Source organism: Sinohyriopsis cumingii, chromosome 3, assembly GCF_028554795.1.
Source record: "Sinohyriopsis cumingii isolate HCF-2022 chromosome 3, ASM2855479v2, whole genome shotgun sequence".
In the NCBI taxonomy this organism is placed as follows: Eukaryota; Metazoa; Mollusca; class Bivalvia; order Unionida; family Unionidae; genus Sinohyriopsis; species Sinohyriopsis cumingii.
This window is the reverse complement of record NC_142963.1, coordinates 37,756,816-37,778,692: the sequence shown is the minus strand read 5'-3', so window position 1 is coordinate 37,778,692 and position 21,877 is coordinate 37,756,816. Positions and strand designations below refer to the sequence as shown.

General features: G+C 34.4%; 2 protein-coding genes across 3 annotated transcripts in view; one reads left to right on the top strand and one right to left on the bottom strand.

Annotated features, from left to right (window-relative positions):
• The window catches only part of LOC149802713 (regulatory-associated protein of mTOR-like), a 119,231-nt gene extending 99,574 nt beyond the window's left edge, over positions 1-19,657 (bottom strand). For both annotated transcript variants that reach the window (XM_089952122.1, XM_089952123.1), the window contains exons 1-7: positions 19,383-19,657; positions 13,581-13,683; positions 10,556-10,716; positions 8,243-8,323; positions 5,631-5,777; positions 4,918-5,093; positions 4,175-4,234 (exon numbers count right to left, since the gene is read on the bottom strand). In XM_089952122.1, coding sequence (XP_089808248.1) covers positions 4,175-4,234; positions 4,918-5,093; positions 5,631-5,777; positions 8,243-8,323; positions 10,556-10,716; positions 13,581-13,683; positions 19,383-19,529 — 875 coding nt within the window. In that variant the 5' untranslated portion in view covers positions 19,530-19,657. The remainder of the gene's footprint in view (positions 1-4,174; positions 4,235-4,917; positions 5,094-5,630; positions 5,778-8,242; positions 8,324-10,555; positions 10,717-13,580; positions 13,684-19,382) is intronic.
• A 237-nt stretch (positions 19,658-19,894) lies between these two features.
• LOC149802712 (suppressor of fused homolog) overlaps positions 19,895-21,877 on the top strand; it is a 31,592-nt gene continuing 29,609 nt past the window's right edge. The window contains exon 1 of the mRNA XM_089951299.1: positions 19,895-20,058. Coding sequence (XP_089807425.1) covers positions 19,910-20,058 — 149 coding nt within the window. The 5' untranslated portion in view covers positions 19,895-19,909. The remainder of the gene's footprint in view (positions 20,059-21,877) is intronic.

Here is a 21,877-nt window from a genome sequence, read left to right as displayed (position 1 = left end):
ACTGTGACAAATTTAATTTTCACTCGATGTTTAAAAAAAAATGTCATCCTTGGTATAACTTTGTGACAATAGTTTTCTCCAATATCCTCTCAGTTTGTAGCCTATATACAACTGAATCAATAAAAGCATATTACTACCAATGATTTCATGAAAATGTTTCAAATTATAAAAAATATTTAGAACTTTTAAACCAACCATTCGCATGAAAAAAATATATTTTGTTTCCACTCCAAAAAGATACCTTTGAAAATGTTACTCCTGCAGAATCTCAGTCCAATGACATGGATGTCTGTTGATTACATTGATCCCTCACACACTTCTATTTCTTGGCAAATGAATCAATATGTGCTGTTTCCTACTGGTCAGCTAATACTGGATATATCTCTTTACCGATCATTTAGCACACTGCATCATTTCTATGGTCTACACCCCTTGTCAAAAACAGAATTACCCAGCATGCCAGTATGAATTTGGATGAAAAAAGTGAAGATCACCAAGACTTATTTTGGATTTCAAATTCATGGTACAGAACTAACATTAGCAAAGCTATTCACTTGTAGTGGAAAAAGATACAATAGCATGTACACAGAGATACTTTAGGTTGGCTTAAACATTCAAAATATTTGAAAGAAAAGACTCGTTTTCATGCAAAATTTAGCCATGTTGTGCATCTATGTAGTGAAATGCAGATAGTGGTACAAGTTGCCGATCTCCAGAGAAAACTTAAATAGCATTTGTCATTAAAAGTGAGCACCTTTTGTCAACCTAGAGACCCAAGATCACAGACCAGTCCTGACATCTGAACCTTGGTTATCAGAATTACCAATGAGCTGAACAAACTGCATAGCTGCCAACCTTCCAGGCTCACAATTAGTGAAAATAGGGATAAAAAGTCATGAATTTGGACATGAATTAGTGAAAAATACCATGACAATAACTCCATCCACTCTGACAGTCAATACTACACTATATCAAGATCGCAATATATAACTAAAACACTACATACATGCAGAAATATTTATTTATCAAGACATGATACTGTGGCAGACTTGAACTTCCTCAACTGCTTGATCGTAAATTTGTTTTCTAAACAGTTCAGACTTCTTGCCTGCTGTTTGATCTTGGCGACTAAAATTGCTGACAAATTTTCTGCAGCTAAGGAGGCCCTAAAGTCTGTCTTATTTTTCCTCACTAGAGAAAACACTCTTTTGCTGTCACTTTTGCTGTGAGGAATGCACAAGAGCTGCAGCACTTTTGTTTCTTCCACAGGAAAATTTGGAAGCTATTTTCGAGTCTGGGAACATTTGTCAGAACAAATGTTTACCATGGTCTCCAGCTGATAAAGGTAGATTGTGTACGACAAGAAAACTCACAAATAATGCTTCAGCACTGGTAGTTTACAGGTCTTCCGCTGATGGCTTAAAATATTCCAGAGATGAAATATGCGAATTCTTAATCTTCCCGACTTCTACATGTTTTTTTGCAACCGATGTGCTTCCTCACATCATCTCTGCGACCATGCCCAAGACTACAATTTGTGGCACACAGAATCATGGCCAATTTTTGATATATTCCAAATTAAACTTCATAAGATCTTACATGCGATGCTAACGGTAACTCAAATAGTTGTTGGTGACGCATGCGCGGAGCTAAATTCCGGTTAGGCCCCATTTTCTCTCAAAAGCATTTGTAAAACTACTCTTATACATATAGATTAAAATAGGCTAAAATGCTTGCTACCGGGCCAACTGTATTAATCGACTGTAGTTCTACTAATATCGCGACCAGCAGTACCGGACCGTTTCGGCAACTGCCAATATCACGACTAGCGCTTAACAGGAAATTGGTTATCTTAATAAAGATTTAAAATAATTGAGAATTGGAGAATTCATGAATTTTTGGCTGCGGCATGAATTGTTGAATCGCTGAAAAAGTCATGAAATTCACGCCAAATTCGTGAAGGTTGGCAGCCATGAAACTGTATATCAATCAAAGGGTAGCTCTAACACACTTGTGAATGTCACACAATATCTGAATGTCTGGGTGGCATCATTTTCATTCAGGACAAACACAACATCATAAGAAGTCTTCTGATGAAAACCAAGTAGCAATAACAACATTTTCAAGATAAAAATGACCTCCCTGCTAGACACACTGGATCAGCACCATTTTCATTTAGGGCCAACCAAATATAAGAAGTCTAATAGTGAAAATCACATGTCAATATGGGTTTCTGTTAGCGAGGAGTAGTAATAAACTTTTCAAGATGGCCGTCTCCAAAAACAAATGCTGTTGAAAACCCAATGTTGATATGAATAGTGATTGGCAATAACAAGATTCTCAAGATGGCCAGAGTGGCAGCCAGGCTGAAGGCCTGAATGGCATCATTTTCATTGAGGACCTACTAGGCCTTGGGATGAATGTATGGTTCAAGTTTCATTGGAATCCTACAAAGAGTTTAGAAGGAGTAAGAGTTCTAAACCAGTGCTAACCCTTTACCTCATAGAGCATAGTGACAAAAGTGCAGCAAGCTATAAATAGAACACCTGTTACCTAGCCAACCGCATATAATAATAATAATAATAATAATAATGAGGACTTTGTATAGCGCCTAATCTTTAGAAGCTCTAAGCGCTTTTCAACATTAGACAACACCTATAAGATAAGAAACATAATAATATCATTACAAAAACAAACAACATGAAATTAGAAAAACATGCTGAGAATATTTCAGGTAGATAACATTATTAGGTCTTTAAGTTTGTTCTTGCAGTCGAAATAAGTGAGTTTTGAGAGCCCTCTTGAATGTGATCATTGTGTCTTTGTGTCTAAGTTCAGTGGGCAATTCATTCCACGTTGCTGGGCCCTGGTATGCAAAAGAATGCTGTCCATATGATTTTGTTTTCACAGTGGGAATAATGAGTATACGATTGTCAGAAGAGGAGCGTAAGTATCTTGCTGGTGTGTACACATGGGTGAGGTCAGATAGGTATGTTGGACTGGAGTCAGACAGTGAAATGTAGCACAGAGAACAAATTTTGTGTTTGATTCTGGATCGAATGGATAGCCAGTGTAGGGTACAGAGCAATGGGGAGGTGTGCTCTGATCGTGGTACTCTAAGTATGATCCGAGCAGCTGTGTTTTGAACTTTTTGAAGTTTCTGGAGTAGATATTGAGATGAACCAGACAAAATTGAGTTACAATAGTCCAGTCTTGAAAGTACTAATGAACACACAAGTGTAATTATATTTCACAGAAGCATTTTTTATGTGCTTTAAAATCTAGAGAGAACTTGTTCACTGTCATGTCAGTGAGGCCACATGACCAACCGTAGCTGCTATTTCCCATACTTGAAATTTACATGTTTTTCGTCTGTGTCTACATCACTAAGTCATCTGAATTTGATAAGTTATAAAATCTAATTGCTGCCTACATCAATATCAGAGCCTTTACCTAAGTTATGGAATCTTTCAAGGTTGTGATTCTACTCGTGAAAACTTTGTAAGTACTGAATGAAATCCACGACTGCCATTTTGGAGAGTGGAGATTACGACCCAGTTACTTTAAATAGCAGATATCAACCAGTGCATAAACAGCGACCACTTGATCTGACATAATTGTCATTCGCAGAAATGAATGTAGTACCTAATAGGGGGGTTTCCCCCCGAAGGCAACGCTATGAAATCCAGCTCAAAATGGCTGATGTTTACAGCAGGCATCAAAAGGCGCTTCCATGCGAATGGAGTAGAGGCGTCAAAAGACACTTGCATGAGGTAAAGGGTTAACAGAGGGATATGTGCTGGATGACAGATGATGGACAACAGACCATGCCTTAAGCTCTACTAGTTATTAACCACTAGAGCTGAAGTTAAATATCTGTATTCATCAAGTTATTTTATAGGAAATTAAACAATTTTGCTACAATGGATTGTACAACACTACTCAAAATCCCCCTCATAACTATTTAGCCTTCTTTACTACAATGTTTGCCAACTACTTTACTACTTTATATACTGGGCTTACTTTGCCAATGAACATGAAGTCTTTTCTTTGGAAAAACAAATTGCACCCAGTATTACATACCACAAAAATAACAAATAAAAATTCCCCATCTAAAACAGTAATGAATTCACATCTTTGATGATATGACCAATAAAATATTTTTAACACTTACCTGTCAACCATGTCTTGAGTCAATCCAGGTACTAATTTACTTGTATTCTGAAGAACATACCTGACAAGAGAATATTAAATAATACAGATACCTAAGACTACTGCTTATTTACATTTTGTGTCCAATATAGCATATGTAAAAGACAATTTTACAAAGCATGAGAAAAGCTATTGTATTACCTGTTCCATATATTTTTCATTCAAAAATATGGGTAATGTTCAAGAAAATGCTGCTATATGACCAAATCAAATGGTGATCAAGAGGAGAAAAAAATATATCTGAATTTGAATAAAACACAAACAGGATATTACTGGTTAAGTTAGAGACCATGTGGTGGAACTAACATTTTATTTTTATAATCCATGTTGAGAAGACAAACAGAGACAAGATCAGAAAATATTCATACAATCAAAAGCTTAAGTGAGGTGATGGAAACCTACCAAATGAGCATGTAAAGCTCTATCATTTCATGTGGCTCCTGAAAAGAGCTTGCGCACAAATATTCAGCATTTTAAGCACTGTTTTCCTTAACTGTTCTGACATTCAAACTTAAATTTTCTTAAGGTATCACTCATAAATTTACCTGAAGAATATTGTAAACTGTTACCATTACACAAATCATGTATAAAAAAGCAACACTGCTTTCAAAATCATTACTGCCCAAAGCAAAACAGGCCATACACATTAATTTTTACAACTTTCATTCTTGTCAAAGGGAAAAAGTAAAAAAATAAAACACTTACCACCTGAGAGCTATTCTTATTGGTGTAGTAAGACAGGATGTGAACAGGTCAGCTGGCAGTTCTGGATTCATGGGCAGTAATTCTTTCGCCCTGCAAGCGGCAAGTTGGATGCAGTTCTTTACTGAAGTAGGTGGGGTGCTGGAATTTGAATACCTTGTGCCATTTAGATTTCCTGTCTGGAAAATAGACATGTTGTGAAAAAAATGCAGTCTTATAACATAGTACAGCTAGCAGAGAGATGGACCAGATTTATTTTCCTTACTACTGAGCTCCCATTAAATCAATCAAGACAGGTCACTATTATAGTAATAGTATTAATAACAACATTAAAGAAATGAGAAGCCATTTTGAACTTAAAAGGTTCTCTTTAAGCAAAATTGTTAATAAAAGGCCTACCAAAGATAGAATAGTGTAGTAATTATTCAAATATTACTGTTTTGTCTACATTGTATGTTGTAAAGTACTTGATTTTTATTCACTATTGTGAAAACTGTAAACTGCATACCTCTTTTCTTGAACAGAATTTCACCTTTTACTTTTAAACTTTCTGTCTTCTGAAATCATGACAATTTTTAAGATAATAACAAATCATACAGTAAGGGTTAGCCACATTTACTTCTTGTTCTGTTTACCTTCATACAAAATAACAGTGCATGAAGTCTGACCATGGTCTTGACATATAAATGACATAAATGTTAGTTTGCAACAATTACCTCAATTTCTTGCTCCCTTTGTGTAGCAAACTGTTTGAAGAGCTCTACAATGACACCAGCATTAGAGCAGTCATATACATAGATAGAAGGACTCCCCATCCAAGTCTGTAGATCATAGATTGACAGGGGGATGTACTGGGTGTAACTCTGTATTAAGAAAAGTAACTATACAGCTCTAGATCAAGATCTGATAAACTGGGTATTTACTCCCTGGATTCAAACTGCCATATATACTCACTTATATGTCGAGTCCAATTGCAAATAAAATCGACCATCACTAGCCACCAAATAATGTGCTGGAATATCAGTCTGTTGTTTTGTTCAACTGATTACTCCCTACAAAATGCAGAGACCCAGACCTGTTGGCATATTTGTAATAACAGATCTTGGTCTCAGTAGTTTGCAACTGGACTCAACTTATATGTGCAGTTTGCAATTGGACTTAGAAGAGTGTATATATGGCAAATGCATTATTAATCAATTTGATGGGTATTTTGCAAAACCACACCACACAAAAATAACTATTCCAGACAGACTCTTAATCATCAAGATATTAATGATGTTCGAATGTATAAACGGCTTAGTGATGAAGACAATATATTGAAGCATTCAATTATACTACTCTATTTGAGCGCATGTTCTCAAAGCAGTCAAAATCAAGCACTTGTACAGATAACATAATTTATACTGACTGAACGTGCATAGACAGTGCTTACATCAGGAGCAATATACACTGATAATATTTGACTAAATGCTTAAAAATCAAAATGATTTGCGTTAATTTGAATGCATTGAAAATTCCTATGTATTTTTAGTCACTTTGTCTGCAAAAATGTGAAAATATGCTAGAGCTCTGATCCAAATTAATAAAAATTATGAGCATTTGAAGCATAATAACATCTTGGTTCTGATCTTACCAAAAATTATTTCATTTCTCTGGTAAAAATAAATAAATGTCAAATAAGTCAATATGCAACATTTACCTTCTACACTTTTTGATACTCTCAACATTTCAGTTATATCATTATGTTTACAACTGTAATGACTGCTGTTGTTCTTATTACTTTGATTAATTCTATTATTATAATAGATTAAAATAAACCTCCAAGATAAAAGAGTCATCAAAAATATTGGCAGATGCCCCTGACCAACCACAGCTATTTCAAATGTAAAATTAATGTACTTTTAATCTAATACCCAGTGACCTTGACATATGATCTAGCAATTACAGACTCAATAGGAAGCTGCCCTTCCTTGAATGCAACTATGTAGCTGATAAAAACCGGTTACATGAAACTAAAATACAGGAAAGTCAACTTGTCATGTGGAACCCGAAATGACAAATTAAACTCCTGTCACCTTGACATCTGCAACGATCACAACTAATTGGTGACATGACCTAAGCATAAACTGTCGATGAAGTTGATGAAAAATAATTTTTTAAAAATCCATCAACTTAGTGGCCTTGTCCTCTGGCCTCAGGATCAATAGGAGCGATACCCCTGATCTACACGTTATCAACTCATGAAGTTTGACAAAAATTAGGCCATGAAATATGACGTATCATGTATAAAGGAAAAGCACATCTCAACTACAGTAACACTGACATTTAATTCATTAACCCCTGGTGCCACGTTTGTGCCTCAGGAGGTAGTACCCTACTGCTGAGATCTGTAACATCAAGGTCATTTAAGACACACCAAACTGGTTGGTATTACAGAAAAGTAGACAGATGTAGCTCTATAAGGATACCTAATAATCTGGACTTTCTACTCACATTATACAAATCTGAGAGAAAACATTTTTTTAGACCTGATTTTTTTGCCCATTATCGGAATCTGATTTTGTGTATGGAATTTAGACTTTTTGGCCTGTAATCTAAGCCAGAATGGTCTGAACTGCACAAGGAGGTGAACCTTTGCAAACACTAGGACAAGTTGGGGATTTCAAGTAAAAAGTGGCCAGGACACGAAAATGATGGGTCCAATAATATAAAATGTGTTTCTTACTTGCAATTCAGATGAAAATGACACAAACCTCCAGGGGTTAATGAATTAAACCAGCAGTGGCAAAGTTTACAAGCAACAATCTACAAGTAATTCAAGTATGAAGTTTGCAGGGAAAAAAGACCACAGGAATCAAAAGTTTTGATGCTAAGAACCAACATGCATAAGGAAAGGATGGATGGACAATTGACATTGCTATCACTATATTCCCCCCGTACATTTGGAATGTAAAAATATGAAAGAAAACAAATAATCTTAATCTATTCTATATGCATATGATCTGACTTTAGTTGAAATAAAGGCAATACAGTTGTGAAATGCATGTATTCTGAATCAAATTATGTCCCTGTAACTTAAGCAACTTGATGAAAATTTCAATTTAATTCTTTGTTCATCCACATTTATATGCATTTATTAAATCAAACACTATAACAACAGTTTGTAAACAAATTTGGTTTGTTTTTGGTGCACTGATAGCTTGAGTACTAAGAACCAGGAATCAGCTAAAAATGCTATTTTATGTCTTGCATACAAACATAACAAGGAAGGCATTTGTTCTGTTATTTATTCCCAAAACTGAAACCTGGACAGTTACAATGTTATTACCTTATTAAATACCCACACCTCTCCATTTGCCGTTGGTCTGGGTACACCATGGCCATTATAATGGAACAATACTCTTTCTTCCTGCAAGCAGAAAATATCACCAAATCTTTACAACCTATGTGGAATCTTCAATTTAATCAGCTGTATGACAGATCCACACAGAAAATGCATAGACCTAGACATAATAATCAGTAAAATAATCAACACACAACCTTTTCTGCCAGCACATTATACAGCTGGACCCAACTTGTGTGTGTGTGTATGTATGTATGTATGTGTATATATATATATATATATATATATATATATATATATATATATATATATATATGGTACATTAGCTCACAAAACTTGAGTTATATCAAGAACTGCACATCGCAAGCATGAGTGACAATCCACTATGCTCTTTTATCATCAGTGACTGCATGTACAGAGAATTCCTCAATTTTCATGAATTCACATAAGCAAAACTATCTCATCAGCAAAACAGTGTAACAATTTCCAACATATAAGTTAATGAGCATGCTTTATCAATTGTGCTTAAAAGAAAATCTTTGATTGGTTCTTTCACAAAGTTTCAAAGATCAAGTTTGGTCACAATGGTCAGAACAATTAACTTGTGTTCGTAGTGACTAGTTCAGCATGTTTGTGCATATTCATGACAAATATAAAAATCTCTGCACAGGTAGCCATGGGTGATGAAGGAGAAAAGTGGATTGTCTTAAGGGATTTGTGATGATGCATAACCCAGTGGTTTCTGATGATGTGGCAAAATGTTAAAATCATTACTGTCTTTCATCTGAAATACAACAGAAGTTGATTTGAAGAAAAAAGTCACCTTATCCCTCCTTAGTTCTTGACTTCCTCAACCCATAACCATCCAATGGAGTGACAAAATCATTTTCAGCCTAAATTAATCACCAACATACACACCAACCCCGCAAGAGGTGTAAGTGAATTATTGCTATTATCAGTGGCAAAAAAGTATAATTTGGGCATAAATAGTGTAATCTATATATTACATGTAAGAATTACAGAATGTATGAAAAAGGCACAGTTATTGTTGCTATTAACTTGGTTCTACAACTGGTCAAAATTCTTGTCACAAAGGGCAAAATCCATATGGATTAAAACCATAATCCAAACACAAAATATAATGAAAAATAATTTATATTCAGCACTCACTTAAACTAGCCTAATTAAGTTACTTTCAATTAATGATCATGATCATGTGCTCAGCTTTCTATATTACATTACTCTCTCATTCTTCTTCTAATGTTTGTAAAGTGGTGTTGATTTGCCCATTTTCTGATCTGACATGTTTTGAAGTTTGAAAAGACTGATCTGCTCAAAAATTTTCAGTTCATATAACATTCACAACTCACACTAACAGAGAGTGCCATTTTCTTTAAAAAATTATAGACTTGTCCACTAACTAGTAGCTTATCAATATAATGAATCTATGAGCCAAAGTTCAAATGTGAAGAAACCCTCAGTTTTCTTGGAAATGGGTCATATTTAATTGCTATAAATAGCAAATAAGGAAATTACTCCTATGCTAAACTTATGCAGCAGTCATCTTTTCAAGAATATTCTCAAATTTATATAAGTGGAATTGAAGAGATGATAATAAAAATGACAAAAACAAGTATTTATAGCTTTATTTCTTACTGCACCCAACAAATTTTTAATCCATATGCAGGCAATGTACAATGTAACTGGTGAAAATAAAACATTATTATTAAGCCAAAAGCATAATGGTTGGCATGTATGCACCAATCTTTATATTACTTTTCTACATGAGCTCAAACTACACAAATGTCTATTGGAACATTTTTTTTAAAAATTGACAATTATATAACCTTTACAATTAAGATCATTGCTAGAGGTCTTTTGAACTTTTATCTGGCATAAAACAGCCACGCCTGAGCAGAGGTGCCATAAAACACTACCAAATATATGCATACCTTCTTTGAAACTCCAGGAAGAGAATTAGGCTAGGCTGGGTTAGTGTCTAATAGCACTGCAAACTCTGAAGATTATATCATGCCAATGTGCCTTGCCAATCTGGCCTGATCCAATGATTGCAATGGAACCCATACCTTTCTGGTCATTAATTCTAAAAACAATAGTTCTATCACACACACACACACACACTGCAGCAAGTATGTCATTAAATTGAGGATCATCCTACACAGCGCAGGAGGCATAGGCACAATGGAAAAATATAGAAAAATATACTATAATATAATGTAACTTAAAACAAACCATCATTTTCTCTTTCTCAGGAAAATTTCAAAATCAGTTTCATACCTTAGCATTCCTCCTCAGAGAGGTACATAACTTTTTCACTTCATCTACTGTGGGGTCCAAGCTCTGCTTGTAGCGTGCCCTAGGCTGCCATCTTTCATACTGCTTCTGTAGATTGGCCCCTATTGTCTCCAACCCCTTCTGTGGACTGACAGCCAAGGGATCTGTGAAAAAAATGCAATAATGTTCATTGTTGATGTATTTAAAAAGAACAGAGGTTAATAAATATGCAAGTGAATTTTCCTCCCCTGAGGAGGAATCAAGAAGTACTATTAAGAATCAGAATCAAGAAGTACTAACAAGAAGTACATCAGAATCAAGAAGTACTATTAAGCAACAGTCCCTTGAAAGGACTGACATGCTAAGTTACAAAGATTTTCTAGGAAGTCAATATAAAACCATTTCTTCATTTTAACTGCTAAGCGCTACTGTGGCTATCCATATTGGATTTAAGATTGGCACTATTTTCAATTACAACAAACACAACACCACTAGTAGACTGCTGATGCAAACTCCATTTTGACAAGACCATAAATTCTTGAGAATAGTGACAAACATGTCCATATGTTCATTGTGGCACCTGTATGTTACATCAGATCAGCACCCTTTTTATTCAGGACCAACTAGATATCAAATACTATTAAATATTATTCTGGGCCAACTAGATATCAAATACTATTAAATATTATTCTGGACCAACTAGATATCAAATACTATTAAATATTATTCTGGACCAACTAGATATCAAATACTATTAAATATTATTCAGGACCAACTAGATATCAAATACTATTAAATATTATTCAGGACCAACTAGATTTTAAATCTTGTAAATACTGAACTGACATGTTTTACTTAATATATTAAGTACTGCGAGGGGGTGTATTTGAAGGGGAATGTACGGAACCAGTTCTAGATGAAATTATTCAGAGTTAATCAATTAGCAAGGCATGTAGAATTTACCACATTATTGTGCGTGTTTGTGTGATTTGGAATTTTAACATCGTTTTAACAATTTTTTCAGTCATATTGCTACGATGTCTGCAGTGTGGTAGTTTAAAGCCTAGCAATGGGGCATCATGCTGCAGATATGTAGCGTCATGTCCCACCCAGTCATATTATCCTGACACCAGGCCAACCTGTACTAACACTAACCTCTTAATGCTGAGCGCCAAATGAGCCAGCTGCAAAATCCATATTTTATAAGTTTTTGGCATGACCTGGCTCAGCTTTGAACCGGCAACCCCCCACATCTGCAGCAGATGCTCTAACCATGTAGGCCACTGAAACAGTCACCACATTAATGTGTAACCTATTTTTTAGGACAACTTATCAACTCTATTTCATCACTGATAGTGCTAGAAGTTTTCTTACTATTTTGTAAAGCCACCCTGCAATTTATATGGCATTTGTCTGCTACTTGAATAAGCTTTATTCTGTAAGACTAAGGCACAATCATCCAGAGAAGTAAAGGTTAGACCCAGTTTCAACATGTCCACCATTTTTGACAGGCAGAACTGATTGCTGTTTATATATAAAGATATAAACTTCAAAATAAAACTATCACTCTTATAATATGTATTATTTCAAAAATAAGAAAAACAATTTCATATTAATATAATTTTCCGAAATATTAAGTCTTAGACGTGCAGAAATAGTTTCCAGTCAGAGAACCATGAATGGCATATTATGTTGTACTGTGTGACTGTGCCATGCTTAATAGTTCTCTATGTAGATAATGAGAATTTAAGCTGAAACCATTTTTCGTTTTTTTAGTCAGTGAACTCGATTTTCGACCTTAAGGCCACAAAATAACATTATTGTGCTGAAAGATTTTTGAAAAATTTTTTTTTAAGACCATGACCTTTAACCTTTTTACCCTGAAACTCATAGAGGACTTATGTTATTGTGCAGAAACTATTTTTCTTCTTTTTGTCAGGGTTACTGGCCATTGACCTTTTGGCCCTGAAATTGAAAGGGTTCTTTCTTACCCCAAGCACAAGATATCCTTGGTCCATCTATCTTGAAATGGTTTTTCAATTTTTTTTATTATGATGTATCTAGCTGTGTGCCAAATAATTAAGACTGCTCTCAAGTTTTCCTTTTACAATTATTGGTCAGACTGGGACTCCCTTTCCTCATATCTATTCTTAATAGTTCATTAAGTTATTAGCTGCTTCTCTAAAAAAAACAATGGTATAAATATTAACAACTTGACAAGTCGATGATTAAACTCTCATTAGCTGACAATGTAACTTCCTTCAACACTGTTTTAAACATTCTATACAGCTTTTCCCACTGTTCTGGGTTGCAGGTGAACTTCGACACATCCTGGTCATATCGATTGGTGCAAAAATGGGTTTGGGTGAAGGATTAAGAACACAAAATACAGGTTACTTGGAATCACTCTGGCAGTTATAGACTTCTTGAAATTAAATCTGGTTTGTGCAAAGCTATGCTGTGGTAGTAAATTATAGAGAAAAGTGAGTCAGTTAAAATTACGTGTTAACTGGTCCTTAAGAAATCTGTCCATCATTGGGGGAAAAAACAGTAATTAAATCTTTAGCTTGCTTTAAGGTACTTCCTGATCTTCCTAAGGAAATCATACAACATATTCACTATTTTTTAACTTCCTTTGGGGTGGAAAAATGGCTAATTAAAAGGAACATTCAAATCAATAACTTCACAATGGTGAGATGAAGATGCCAAACATTCAGTTTTTTTTCTGTCATTCACCTAAGGACACATGGATTTTTTTAAAGAAAGAAAGACTCTAATAAGTTTCACCGATGTTTAAACAAATTTGGGATCCCCTCTTTTGCAGTAAGAGAGATTAATACAACAAAATTAGCAGAGTCAGTATAACTCCAGTTGATGGTGAGCTTATTTTACCATTATGACACCAGACCTCAAATACTTTTTTTAACGTAACACATCCGAGTCCAACATGACCATTGTTTGATGTTTGCCAAGTTAGTTTGCACTCAAAAGGACAATACTGTCTTTAAAATATCTTAAGGGAAATTACCTATCCAACACTCCAGCCTTGCACAAGGGGAGATCTTCACCACATCTGGAGGGTCTACACCTACATTTAGGCACAGGACCACAGCAACACTAACTGTCTTCATCTGAAATAAACAGGCATCACCATGTACAAGTATTCATATAACAAAACAACCTATCCCTGCACATACTAACATGTAATTTATATCCTGGTTTTAGATAATAAATATATTTATTAGTGCTGTTCCAATGATTCAAGTTTATTGAGCATTGTCACAAACAGTTAAATGACCAATTAATAAATTATAATCCTGGAATTGACTTTAGTCAGAATCTAGTTCTGCACCACCTCTATTGTAGCTGACTTCAGTGTAACTGCAAATATCCCTGGTTTTGTCATGTTGCTGAATGTTCTACCACATAATAAAGTTTCATATATAATAAAGTATTTCTATTTAATATGAGTTTTTAAAAAAAGGAAAGTTTTTTGTGTTTGAGATTATACTGTACTTGTGAAAACACTGCTTTCTCTTTGCCATGAATAAATGACAACCAAACTGGGCAGAGATATATGCAAATGTTTGTGTCTTTCGGTTACATTCAAAATTTCATAACTAGGGTACATACTCCATCTAGTCAGAAATATCAAATACTACAATTTCTGTGTTAATTGTTTGCCATACATTCTAACCAAATTGAGAAAACAATTAGACAGTTGTGTTGAACTAAATGTGCATGAATCACAATACTTGTATTTGTTATTATTAATTGCTTCCCTCTATTACCTCAACACAGAACAAGAAGAATCACAGGTCTCTGCCTAGTGACCTCAGATTAGCCTTGAGGGGAACAAAAACTTTTACAAGTGAGGCTGACTGATTTTCCACACAACCCTTCCCCAAACCAAGCAAATCACCAGTCTATATAATATCTCGTAATGAGAACTTTAGACAAACACAAGATTTACTTGTAAACACAAACCTTCTGACAAACACTGGTACATTTGCAGATGGCTACAATATACAGACTGGTTTGGAGGAAATTACAAAATTCAAATATGAAATATGGTCTAAAATAATGATATTGTATAAGGGCTCAACATTAACACTGCCTAATTAGTAAAGTAAAAGTAAAAATAAGGTTGGGACAAAGATAAGTGAAAACTAAATGAGCTTGTCCAACAGCACCCTGAGCATGCCCAGAGGACATTCTCCCTCTATAAACTTCCAGTCAACTGTATCTTCCTACGCTGAGCTACTTACAACTGATAATCAGATCCATTAATTAAAAAATAAACAAAACAAGAGTATGGTGGACATGCTAGATGTCAGATTAGCATCATTTTCATTTATAACCAAGCAGACATCATTTGAAGCATTTTGCTCAAAATTCTATGTCAATATGACCATCCATTCAAGGGAGTAGTGACAAGATTTTCAAGACAGCCATTGTGGTTGCCATAACCAATGTGCAGTCTGCACCATTTTCATTCAGATCAACTAGGAATCATAAGAACTGTCAGTCTCCTGGTGAAAACCCCATGATGACATAGCCATCCATATCAAAAGAGTAGAAATAACAATCTTTTCCAGATGTCTACCATGATGGCCATATTCAGGATCTCTGTTCATTTAGAACACTTGATCATGAAGATACAGTGAAACCTCTGAAAACTGAAAACACTGGGACCCAACAATTTGTTAGTTTTGGTAGGTCTTCATTTTACCAAGGTTTTTGCATTCAGAGCACTATATTTTTGTATTGCTCAATTTGTAAAAAATACTGATGTCATGATTTCACTACCAACATTAATTATACTTCTCCTTACCCCTGAGGATATCTCAAAGTGCAGCAATTCTCTGAAACTCTCCACAATTCCTATCTATGAAACAAAGTATTCATCTGACTTGGTTACCTTGCTATCTTCGATCACATTTATGAATGAGTAGGTTAATTTAAGGTAGTTTAATTCCATTACATACATAATTTATGAATGAGTAGGTTAATTTAAGGTAGTTTAATTCCATTACATACATAATTTATGAATGAGTAGGTTAAGTTAAGGTAGTTTAATTATATTACATACACAATAATACTTACAACTGGAACGAGTTCAATTGATTTATGAACAGGGTCACTAGATCTTTTGCATGTAGGATTTGCATCCCTTTTAATTTTTCTTCTTTTCAGCCTCCTTTATTTGATACAAAAGATCCACTTTAATGAGATAATACAAAGGAGACCAGCTTTTAATTCAGCGCAACCACACAACAAATACTTCCATAAGTCAAATATCAAAACACGAGTGGCACTTAATTAAGTTCTCAGCAAAATGCTCATGGACGTGGCTGTTACAGTCAACTAAATACAAGAGGGCACATTGCATTTAATATGATTACACTTAAAGTTAACTACAAGATTGAACTAAAATGCAAAGTTTGTTTGATAAAAAATGATTTAATTGATATTTAGTTATTAAAGTAATGCATCCAGCAGGCATAACATTTTCAATGATCAAAATTTCATTAAATATTGTTATTTACGGTGTACCAAGAAGGTCATTTGGAAAGAACATGTACAAAATGTATGACTTTTTATTTTAAAGTTGATAATTTCATGATGTTGATTAAAATTTCCAGGTCCAATTGACTGTTTTCTATGATAAAACAAGCAACACATCAATGTTTCATTTATCAATTTTGAGCACAATTTTCTTCAAATTCAACAAAGGGCTAATATTTTTTGCATTTTCTAGTTTAAAAAATGGGATCCATAACTGACCTCGTATTATAAGCAGGTTCACAAGTTATCAGGGCACGGGTTATTGAGGGAGTAGTGTAATTATGTGATTGGATGTCGGAAGAAATCTTACAGAAATCTTGTGTACCCATACAAGGGTAACATTCATAACTTGAGGAGATTTTGTTTCACTTCAGTTAGGCATTAATATAATTTTGTTATAAAACATTTTGATGTTTATAGTTCACTATTGTTCTTGCCACTGCAGTGCTATAACTCTGACTTTCAAATGATATTACAAACTGCAATAGAAATTTAAAAAAATGAATGTGTCTTTACATTCCAATAATGTACTATTGAGAAAAGATAAAGTATAAGATTCATTGTGCAAAATGTAGCATTGTCAAGAAGCTAATATTATCTAAAGTTTAATTTGGAATTAAGTTGATTATTTTTATTAGAACCTGGATACGTTTATAATCAAATGAATTAAGACATTTTTCAGTACAATTAAACAAATAGCACCCCACCCACCCCCGTAACAATGTTGATAAATGTGTGTTTATCTCATTCGATGGACCTCTTTGGAGCATGGTTGCAGGGGTCATAAACAGTAAACAGTAAACCAAAACCCATATTTATTGAAACCATGTCCACTCTGCAGTGGTCATCAGTGACAATTCCATGAGAAAGCTATCGTCTGCAGCAACTACATTATGATGTGCAGATAGATCAAGTTTTTACTAAACTTCTCCACTACAATTTGTGGGGTTTTGAAAAAATGCATAATATGTACTGTACATGCTGTATTATCGCAGGTTCTATCTCATTCAAGAGTGCTCTTAAAACTCAATTATTTCAAATGCAAGAACAATCTTAAAGACCTAATAATGTTCCCTACCTTACATATTTTCAGCATGTTTATTATGTTTTTTTTGGTGTTTTTTTAAATAAAATTTCATGGTGTTTGTTTTTTGTAATAATATCATTATATATGTTGGGTTTTTGTTACGTTATAGGTGTTGTCTATTGTTGTAAAGTGCTTAGAGCTTCTAAAGATTAGGCGCTATACAAAGTCTTCATTATTATTATTATTATCACAGCAAATTGGATTTTCCAATTAATTTTGGACAAGCACCATCTTGTGGTTTTTAGATGCAAAGCTGTAGCCTGTAAGGATGCAAATCTCTTATTGCAAAATTTCCTCTAAAATGTCAACATTTAAAAAAAAAAATTTACACTGAAAAAGAATGAACATCACTTTTTTGTCAAGTACATGCAATTTCTTTTTTCATCATATACAAAACTCCACGTGGAACTTTTTACACCTGCACTGGCTTTGATAACAAAATATATTCAGTGTATCATCTGATGTTTGATGATTATAGAACAGAAACCAATGGTGACTTACTTGTCCTAACAAGGTTAAGCTTGGAATTTCATTCCATGGTAGCCAGTAGGGTCCAAAATTGTCAAAATGTTGCTTATAATCTTACTTCTTGTACATAAATAATAATACCAGCTTAACTTTCTTTAAATCAGTACCATTCCAATAATATTAATATTAATTTTTCATATATTTCGTTGCCCATGCTGCATTTAAAATTCATATAAAGTTTTAAAAAAGATTTGTTTTTAATCTGTATTGTTGTTATGCATGGATTTCCACTTTAATTACATCTGAGTGTTCAATCTGATTGGATCCTATTTTTTGGGTGGAAGTATTCTTTCAGTGCAAGCACTGACATTCCTTCTCATAGGTAAGTGCAATTTATGTGCGTGCTAACATAACTAAGTTAGGCAAATAGTGCATTAATATAGACTTCTTTCCCCATGGTACGTTAATTTGGATCAGCCACCATATGCTGTTTTATTTGCATTTACACGCTTCGATTGACAAAAAAAATTCATAGGAATAGAAAGAGAGAATTCATAGAAACTTTACAAATTATAGCTAGCAGCAATCACATAACAGTGTAGTCCTACAATGTAAGACATAGCACATGTTGTTTTTGTTTTAGTGCTATGTCTTACTATCCCAATAATGGCCTTGTATAGCGTGTTCCTATGTCGTTGACATCAGAAGGAGTGGTCAAAGTTTCAGGAATATCTCACATTTGGCAGCATATATCGACACTCTTCCAGTAATTTATGTGTAATTAATATACTTACGGAATAAAAATGTGACACTAGGAAATGGATGCATTTTCATGTTTCCATTGACATACATTTGAATTTGTTGCAATGCGAGGGTAGCCGAAGTATGTTTAAGTAGGTTCATGTGGCAGAAATGCGTCTTGAACGAAATGTTGCCTTACAGTTCCAATAGGCATAATATATTTTTATTCGTTTCGTTAAAAAATAATATTTCAACTTATCACTGTTTCGGCATTCCCAGCTTTCATCGCTTTCCAGCCAAGTGAAATGTAGCCAATGAAACTTGAAAGCAGGTCCATTTTTTGTTTGAAATTTAAATTTATTAGAGAAAAGACATCAGGATAAGTAAAGCCTAACAAAAACATTATAACTTTACTTTGTAGGAAAGCATCATTACTGGTTGCCAGATGTGTGTGATATTTTTGAAAATTTGATTTTTGTTATACTGTTAGTCGGCATCAAGACACCGCAGTAATACAGCGTTACTGTATACCAGTTTCACTGTATGTCATCTTGATACAAAAGTTAGTCAAAACAATTTATTAACTAGTGCCCCAAAACCTGACTGAATTACAAGCGGATGCTCCAGCTCCAATCATGTCTTCAAAAAGTTATTTGCCACCAGTCATTCAGGAAAAAAAAAGGGACTGAGAACTTGGTCCAGCGGCAACTCTATGCGACTACCGCACGACGGCAGCTATTTTAAACTTTTCGACAGACAAATTAACCCACAGCCCAACATAAATATAACAATACTTAAAACGGGGTGGGAAAAATCAGAGAAAACTCCGACAAAACGTGGCTTGCGCTGTCGAAGATATTTTCGCTTCATCAATTCAGATTTCGGTAGAAAAGGTATACAAGAGCTTGTGTTTTATTTGTTTTTATACGTACTGACTCGAAATGAGGATTAATTGACCTGACTTACTCTCTCTTTCATTCTCCATGTTTGTGTGACCTTTTTGGACCCCTCAATTTTCTCCCGATTTCTCAATTCGTTATACGCAATGGTAAGTTTCCAATCAAGGTTATCCGATTCTTCATCATACAGATTTCCCATAAAAACATCTGCCATTCTTTTGAACAATTACAAGAGAAACTTCTTTAAGCAACCCATAATACTTGAACAGTTAGGAGTCTAAGTATGGGTATAAGACGTAACTCGCAGAACTTTACGCATGGCAATGACGCCATGTTTATTTTCCTTCCGTATAATAATCTTGTATCTAAAATGTATCTTCAAGTTATTGAATTAGATAATTATTTTTAAAATGATATCATATTAAATATTTTTTAATCAATTCATATTTGTGGCATAAACATTTTATCAAGAAATTTAGTCAGATGTTATGATGAGCTGCAAGAAGAAAATGTCATTAATCAAATAGAGATTAATAAATACTGCCACCTGTCGGTGATGTACAATACTACATTTGACAACAACCTAAACAAGTAATGGCAACCGGCGGAGAGGAGACAGAGCCATTCGAAAGTGTGCCAGATGATTGGGAATATCTTGGATTAGAGAGCATCGAAAAAGCGTGCTTTGCAATTTACCCTGACCAGCCGAATCCATTACAAGCGACAGCTGTAATCAAATCATGGTACGCAGTGAATCACTGAATGGGGTTTTATTCCTTCTCTTACGTACAGTAACTGTTTTTATAGTGTGTACTTTCTTCGCCCCTTGCCTAGGGCAGATTATGTGGTGTCAGAGGTCATCCGTCACACTGTTCCCAACAACTTAAACATAGATGTTGAATCAAGATAAAGTCATTGTGTCTGTGAATACGTGCCAGAGGCAGTTTTCATTTTATCAGAAAAAGAAAGTGTTAGGAAGCCTTATATATTTGAAGAAAGAAAGGTAATGGTGAAATGTCAACAAAGAAAGAAAAAAGATAATATGAGAACACAGATACCAGATGCAAGCTTGATACTGATATGGGTCAAAATCAATAAAATGTTACTTTGATAGTAAAGATGACTGGTTTTAAAAGATTCCCATATATGGCTTTTTATTTTAACAACATCGGACAGGAATAGGCCACATGTGGTTGGGTTAATTTCAACTGAGACACTTATGTTTTTTAAGTTATGTTTAGTGATATTCTGTTTGAGTCTCAAAGGCTGCATACTAGCGCTCAGCATTAAGAGGTTAGTGTTAGGACTGTTTGGCCTGGTGTCAGGATAATGTAACTGGGTGGGACATCATGCTACATGTCTGCGGCATGATGCCTCAGTGCTAGACTTTAAACTGGCACACTGTAGACAGTGTAGCGATATGACTGAATTTTTAAAAAAAATCTACGTTAAAAATCCAAAACACACATACACATGCCAACTGTTTTGACCTTCAGGGGGTTATATAATTCACAGGAATGCTGGATGATTCAGACCATATTACAGGCTGATTCATACCAAATATCAGGCTGATTTGGACCATGTGAAATATTATATGAAAAACAATTGAACATACAAACAGTACCTGGTTTATTTTAGTAGTTATTACCATTTTGTAAGCATAGTACATGTAATATTATCTAAAAGGCTCATTTTCAGCAGTTTAATTTATATTACATGTACATTTGCAGCCAAAGTCAAAACAAAGTAAATAGTAGCAATCATCTTAAGATTTTATTTATTCTGAAATTTCACAATCAACTAGTTTGAAAGTAGCACATTATACAGTAAGAACACAGATTACATGCTTTATGTTATCTGAAAAAAAGTCAGTTTTTTTTTTGTTGGATAGTTACATTATGGTTAAAAACACTTAATCATGCATACACCGCTGCCTCAATAAATCGCACCCGGATAACTCGCGATCCCGCTTATAACGTGGTGTCCATCTTGGCTCCCGATTTTTTCCAGAGAAAATGTATTTAAAATATCTTTAAAATATGCTGAACATGAAAAAAAAAATTACGATAAGAATTGATAAATTAAACCTTGATACATTGCTCATTTTATCATTGAAAATGGTGATTAATGCCCGAAAAAATATAATCCATATTTTTAAATTTGCAAGTTCAAAAGAAGAATTAATTTCAGACATCTCAAAAACGCTTAATTACGCGTATTTGGATGCCAATTTGTGATCTGGGACGCAGAAAATCACTGAGGTGGGAGTCCTCCGTACGCATGTAATAGGTGCGCAGGAAAATTCAAAGATTTGCTGGTCCTGTTTCAGCCACCTGCTTTGTGGGAAAATGTGTTGATCAGCTAACTGTGCTGATATTTACAATGACAGGATTCAGTGACTGAAAGACTTTTTGATGTACTGTTGCCATTTTATAAGAGTACATTAAAAAAAAAGAACATGATGCAACAGCTAGGTGGCTAGTTCAAAGGCTTTGACTGGCGGCCGAGTGAGAAAATGTACTGATACTTAGTGATTGAATTCAGAGGCGGAAAGACCCAGTT